The 7,199-nt window shown below is 41.5% G+C and overlaps 1 protein-coding gene across 2 annotated transcripts in view; it reads right to left on the bottom strand.

Moving 5' to 3' along the window:
• Positions 1-3,753: 3,753 nt before the first annotated feature.
• Positions 3,754-7,199, bottom strand: part of kcnc2 (potassium voltage-gated channel, Shaw-related subfamily, member 2) — a 60,342-nt gene continuing 56,896 nt past the window's right edge. Inside the window, exons 4-5 of one of the 2 annotated variants that reach the window (XM_062517980.1) lie at positions 6,689-6,783; positions 3,754-5,525 (exon numbers count right to left, since the gene is read on the bottom strand). In XM_062517980.1, coding sequence (XP_062373964.1) covers positions 6,722-6,783 — 62 coding nt within the window. In that variant the 3' untranslated portion in view covers positions 3,754-5,525; positions 6,689-6,721. The remainder of the gene's footprint in view (positions 5,526-6,688; positions 6,784-7,199) is intronic. The other variant, XM_062517981.1, reaches the window with a different exon arrangement.

Below are 7,199 nucleotides of genomic sequence, written 5' to 3'. Positions count from 1 at the left end.
TAAGTGACTATAAATAGTCATGATACAGAAGCTCTGGGCATTGTCAACTGACTGACTGACTGATTGAACAGACAATTTATTAAAACATCATGAGTCTGTTAGCTTAATTGATGTTGAATGTAAGCACTATTCTTTGTTGAACTCGTGGAACTCACCAAGGGTCCTCCATATCCACTCAGAGGCTCATTGACTGGGTTGCCTCCGCCGGCGCTGACATTCTGACACTCATACGGGATTCACCACACGTCAGGGATGCTGGTTGAGTCATGTAGATCTAGTCTGTGTTTTCATATCGTGACTACCGCTACAAAGCAGCCCACCACCAGACACTCTGTTTGTGTGTGTGTGTGTGTGTGTGTGTGTGTGTGTGTGTGTGTGTGTGTGTGTGTGTGTGTGTGTGTGTGTGTGTGTGTGTGTGTGTGTGTGTGTGTGTGTGCGTGCAGTGTGTGTGTGTGTGTGTGTGTGTGTGTGTGTGTGTGCTCTGCAGTGTGTTTGTGTGTATTTGTGCAGTGTGTTTGTGTATGTAATATGTGTGCAGTGTGTGCATGTGCATATGCATTAGGGTGTGCTTGTGTGTGTGTGTGTGTGTGTGTGTGTGTGTGTGTGTGTGTGTGTATCTGTGTGCAGTGTGTGCATGTGCGTGAGTGTGTATGCGTGTGTGTGTGTGCGTGTGTGCGCATGAGAGAGAGAGTGAGCCTGTGTGCATGTGTGTCACTCCGGAGTAATTGAGGGCTTTCTCGGTGCTTGGTGAGAGTGGAGCTCAAACTGTGCTGGAACAATGAGAGGCTCATTTAACAACACTTCTCTCCAACTGTCAGGGTGTTTTTCCCCCATATGTACGAGGGCTAGTCTGCTTGATGGAGGGAAAAGAGAACTCCCACTGATAGAGAAATTCACTGAACTGTGGGATCTGTGGCTCTCCCTCAGGTTGAACGCCCCTGTCAGTTGTTTTGCCCTGCATTTATGGTGTGTGTGTGTGTGTGTGTGTATGTGTGTGTGTGTGTGTGTGTGTGTGTGTGTGTGTGTGTGTGCGCTGTGTGTGTGTGTTGTGGCTGTTCTAAAAATCTCACACCAGTCCCTAATAGGCAGCCCCCGTTTCTGTGTTTGTGTGGAGACGAGCATGGGAGTAAGGCTTGTGGAGGCTTCACTGAGCACGGCGGCCAGGGAATTGCTGGCTCCCATGCAATATTCATGTGCACGATTTTGGTATTTTGAAACCGTCTGCCCATGGCTTTCCCCTGGATAGCAATGGAGAGGAGCCAGTCTGTGTGTGTGTGTGTGTGTGTGTGTGTGTGTGTGTGTGTGTGTGTGTGTGTGTGTGTGTGTGTGCACACACTTGTATATGCAAGTGTGTATGCGTGCGTGTGTGAGTGTCTTTCTCCCTCTCTCTTTGTATATTTATGTGTGTGTGTGTGTGTGTGTGTATGTGTGTGTGCATGTCTCTTTTTCTGTGTATGTGTGTGTGTGTGTCTCTCTCTCTCTCGCTCTCTCTCTCTCTCTGTGTGTCTGTGTGTCTGAGAATGTGTGTGAATGTGTGTGACTCTGCAGCTTCTTCCCCGTAACAAAAAAAAAAACACACTCCAGCTGTTTACATGTCATTGGCACGACTGCTGTTTCCATGGTGATGGGTGTAAAGATAGTCAGGAGGTGTCAGGGAGTGGGAACCGCGCGAGCCCGCCCTGACTGCAGGCGGAGATCAGGAAGTGCAAAGCGATAATAATGATTGTTATTACAGGCTTTTGTTTTCCTCTCTGACTAAACATCTCACTGCTGACCCGCGTGTCATACATCAACATCTCTCCGATGAATTCAAAGAGAAGACGGACTGATTCAGAATGCTGGTGACCAAAGAAAAAAAACAGGGGATGTTATTTGAAATCTTTACAATCTCGTCGAGCCCAAATTTACATGACTAAAGTACTCGATTCAGAATGGTCTAGTTTAAATAAAAAAGGGAAACAAAGTTTTTACAAGATAAATATATTTATGTGATTCTGTCACATTGCATGTCACTCTATACACATTGGCTTCATGGGATGAATGTTTTTTTTACTTACAGTTTCTTACAATGTTTAGCCTTATCTACAGTATTTTGCATGCACTTCCGACTGCCAAGAAATGGGTTCACAACACAAAACCAAAGCTAGATTTCTTCACCCTCCCCCCCAACACACATGCACACACACACACACACACACACACACACACACACACACACACACACACACACACACACACACACACACACACACACACACACACACACACACACACACACACACACACACACACACACACACACACACACACACACACACTCACACACACACTCACACACACATAAACAGACACACACATACACACACACATACACACACACACACACACACACACACACACACACATATGCAAACAAGAAGACTGACATTTTAATGTACATAACATGATCATCTGATCAAAGTCTTGAAAGTTTTGGACACACAAAAGCGAAGCACATCACTGGACTATCATAAATATGACACATAACCAGGCTAATGTACTCAACAGTAGACACACACACACACACAATATACAGATCTGGATCCAAAAATAAATGCCTTTACATTTTTCTTTTTCTCTTTTTTTTTGCCATAAATACCTTTTGTTACTGTGCCCTGTATTCTGTTGGGAGTATAAGCAGCAGGTAATTTAATACAGAGAATTTTATACTCTCCAGTTTCATAAATTTAACAAATACACATAGACACACACAAACATAGACCCAATCAGATGCTGTCACACACACACACACACACACACACACACACACACACACACACACACACACACACACACACACACAAACACACCTTACGAACACTATGCAAGCCATTCTGATGTGACACACATAATCTCTCTGAGGCTGAAATAACTGGGGGAGTACCCAACGCTAACATTTTGGGTCCAGCACTTGGATTGTGCTACAATATATACAGTGGGTATAGTAAGTATTCATACCCATGCTAAAGTTGACTAAAAAGAGGAATATAAAATCATCTTTTGAGAATTGATTGTAATGCCTTAATTCAAAAAATGAGTAAAAATCAAACCACTAAGGACACTAATTTTCTTTGTGATTGAAGAATGTATCGTAAATAGATAAATGTTCTTCCTTAAATACAGGGAGCATAAGTAATTGACCCCTATGTTAAATTCCCATAGGAGCAGGAGGATTTTTAATATGTTTTTATTTTTAAAGGCCTGCTATTTCATGGATCCAGGATATTATGCATCCTGATAAAGTTCCCTTGGCCTTTGGAATTAAAATAGCCCCACATCATCACATACCCTTCACCATAGCTGGAGATTGGCATGGTGCTTTTTCCAGTTAGCCTATTAGCCTGTTTGATGCTCATTGAGCTCAATGCAAATCAAACAGGTTAATAGGCTAACTGGAAAAAGCACCATGCCAGTCTCTAGCTATGGTGAAGGGTATGTGATGATCTGTGGCTATTTTAATTCCAAAGGCCAAGGGAACTTTATCAGGATGCATAATATCCTGGATCCATGAAATAGCTGGCCTTTAAAAATAAAAACATATTAAAAATCCTCCTGCTCCTATGGGAATTTAACATAGGGGTCAACGGTTTGATTTTTACTCATTTTTTTAATTAAGGCATTACAATCAATTCTCAAAAGATGATTTTATATTCCTCTTTTTAGTCAACTTTAGCATGGGTATGAATACTTACTATAGCCACTGTATATATATATGTTTTCAAATGAACTTCTTCTCCCAGTATTGAGACTGTGTCAGCTGAATGACATTGACATCACAGTGTGAATCGGTGCAATTCATTTTGGAACGTTATTGCAAATAGGATCAGAATCCTTTTTGATGGGCTGTTTTCAAGTAAAGCTTGAAGATGCCAGATTCAACTGTTACTGGAAGCTGGCAATCCTGCCCTGAAATGGAGTGGGATTCAGCACTGAGCTTCAATTTAGTTGGATCCTATCCAATGTTCAATCACACACAAACACACACACACACACACGCACACGCACACGCACACGCACACACACACATAGGAGCATTAAATCCACTGAAACTATTAAAAGGAATACAAGCACTGATGGCTGTATGTCATATTTATTCAACTTACCACATAATGTTTCTTCCTATGCTTAGTATATTTGTTTTTTATTAAACTGGATTTAGTAATAATCTATGGTTGTCAACACTCTGGGGGCTATTCATTAAGCTGTATGGTAGAGGCACATCATTTGGCAGTCGTGAGTAATCCCAGCTAGTTCATAAATGGATCACTGCCTATGTTGGCTCGCAAAGTCTGGACATCTTAAACAGTTTGATCATTAAAGAAATAAAATTATCATTTTAGCAGAGACACTCTCTTTGCTTTGACAGTGTGTAAGAAGAGGTGACAATCAAACTGTGTCTTCCTCTACATAAGCTCAGTCTGAGAAGTTTTAAAGCTAAATGTCCTGATCCTAAATTATTATTTTAATAGAAACAACACAAAGAAGTTGTTGTGTCTCTCTGTGTGTGTGTGTGTGTGTGTGTGTGCGTGTGTGTATGTACAGTATCTGTGTGTTTGTGTGCCTCGGTAAGATTAAGAGGGGGGGAAACTACAGAACAAAAGCCTCTCAGTAACTCCTACAAAACCATAAGGGTACCAATGAGTTGTTTTTTTTGTTTGTTTGTTTTTTTTATTGTTAGGTTTTGTTTTTGTTTTCTGATAAAAATAGCAGCAACACTACCATGTGATTCAACCCATCACAGATTGTCCATATTTTTTGTTTTATTTGATGGTCATTTTGACATGAATCACATGGAAATAACGGTGGAGAGAACACTGTAATCCGTCGACACAGACACGGTTTAAGAAATCAAACAGCGATCGTCCTATAAGCGAGTCATGGCGCTGTCTGTCGTGCTAGAAGCAGGCCCCTACCATCACTGCCCAACTGCCAGTGACCTTCATGAATAACCCCTATAAGTGCCTCAAAGCCTACACATCTTAGTACACTTATTGCAAGGAAAAAAGCCAGGGCTAGTAAGGGTGGCAAGATGTGAGTCTGATCACTGCACAAGATGGAGCTGCCCCACTAGTAAAAAGACATACAGTGCACTGGACATGGTTGTACAGATGCACTCTAGAGGTTGTCTGTAGTATGTACAGTTTTGTAGCATGTGGAGAGGATCAGGGTATCGGCCTTTTGGTGAAATAGTGTCTTTATTTTTGTGTCCGTCTGTTGTATTTGTCAGTATCTGTGTGTTTACGATGTCCTCAGTAGGTTTGCTCCTTGTGGACAACAGCCATTGGACGTAGGAGTAAACACGAAAATAATGAAAAATAAATAAAAACTGTCCAGCCAATCTTTGTTCTTTCAAGGAATCCAAATGATACATGAACAGGGCTCCACTTCCTGTTGACGCGGTGGCGTCCACTCCCCAGACAGTGTTCGGAGGATTTACAGTCCTGGGTTTCAACACCATGGCAACGTGTCCGAATCCATGGGTTTCCCTAAGTAGCAACAGGATCCATAAACAGGCACCCACATAAGTAAATTCCACTTAAACTTTTTTTTTTGCTTCAGTTAACATGATAAAATAAAAAATATATATTCATAAAAAAAATCAAACTGCATATATCTCTAAATAGCATAGTGCATGTAGGCCTATTTATCTCTAATGTACAAAAACACGCAGATTCATGCTCAGATGTATCTACAAGTAATCAGTGATTTACATTTGACACATACTGTATCTACACATTGATGACATATACAGTATAAGTCTAGTGACACACCATCTTTTAATGTAAACAAACCATACTTAACATGTTGCCACAAAATGTCCCCAGCTTGGATGAACCACTCCGGTGTATCTTTCTCAGAATCAGACTCACAAAAACACTGGGTGGAATGCATGAGTTTGAGTATACCAGTTGCTTAGCAACCTCACTGCTCCTAGAGGAGATGGCCATACCCTTTGAGACACCTGTGTGCGTGCATCCAACTATTCACGAGGGACTCCAAGGATGTATTCTGTATGCTGTATATGCAATTCAATACGACACAATTTCCAACTTTAGCTCCAACAACAATTAAAATTGTCTCAAGGTGCTTTGCAGAACCCGGAGTCATAACCAGTGTGCGTCACTGGTACTGACACCAAGAACTTATGAGTTGGATCTTAACATCATCCAGCATACCAAGTCTCACATACTAATGTGCTGCGTGTTTACGCATGTATATGTAGGAATATGTAGGATTAGAGTGAATAGGAGAACAAGACTGTGAAGTATGTCTAGGTTGTATTGTTACATATCAGTATTGCCCTATCTGTCCATGAACATGTTTCTAGCACATGTATAGTGTAGACCAGAGCTGTATAGAGGCATATACGGCTCTGGTATGGGCATTTGGAGCTATGGTACTGTACTGTATGTGTACACAGAATGTGGCCTTGCTGATACATAAAGAGGTGCTGGTGGAAAAAAAAGTTGGAGTGACACATTTTAAGCTTCAGTGTGGCATGGCGTGACATGAGCTTGAAAAACAAAAAGCAGCGACAATGTGAAGTTTCGTTGCCTTCAGTCAAGATGTGACGTGATTAGGTTGGTCTTTGCTGTCTTTGCGTTAGCACAAACCAAACAGACTGTTAGTGAGTCGAGGACAGGGTTACCTTAGTGCCAGGTTTGTACTGTATCTCTGCCCCTTAAGATAGCACGCTGTTCTCTGCTTGCGTGGACCCAGTATAGACAAGGTCTTTGCAGTTATCTGTGTGTAAACAATCAAAGACACTTCAGCTTGGCAACAGGGCCGAAGATTTTCGTATTTCTTTCTTTTCTTTCTTTTTTTTTTCAAACCATCAGACCAGACTAGTCGAGACCAGAAAAATAAACAAAATGTGACAGAAGCAGCCAATGAGCATACAGACATGCAAATAATAATAATAATAATAAAAAAAAATAAGAAAAAGAGTGGGCATTCCATGTGTTTAGTTTTGTTGCTCATTTCTCTCCGATAGTGGCACAATGCAAAACATACATTCAGTGCAAACACACACCTGAGCATACAGTACACACACATGAAAGTCCCGTATCCCCCAACGGCAAGCCCCAGGAGTGTTGTTTAGTCTCTGTCCAGTTTTGAAAACTTCTCTCCAAATCCTGGCAATGGTTTGTGATTTCGTG

This window comes from Sardina pilchardus, chromosome 17 (assembly GCF_963854185.1).
Source record: "Sardina pilchardus chromosome 17, fSarPil1.1, whole genome shotgun sequence".
Lineage (NCBI taxonomy): Eukaryota > Metazoa > Chordata > Actinopteri > Clupeiformes > Clupeidae > Sardina > Sardina pilchardus.
This window is presented reverse-complemented; position numbering and strand designations above follow the sequence as displayed.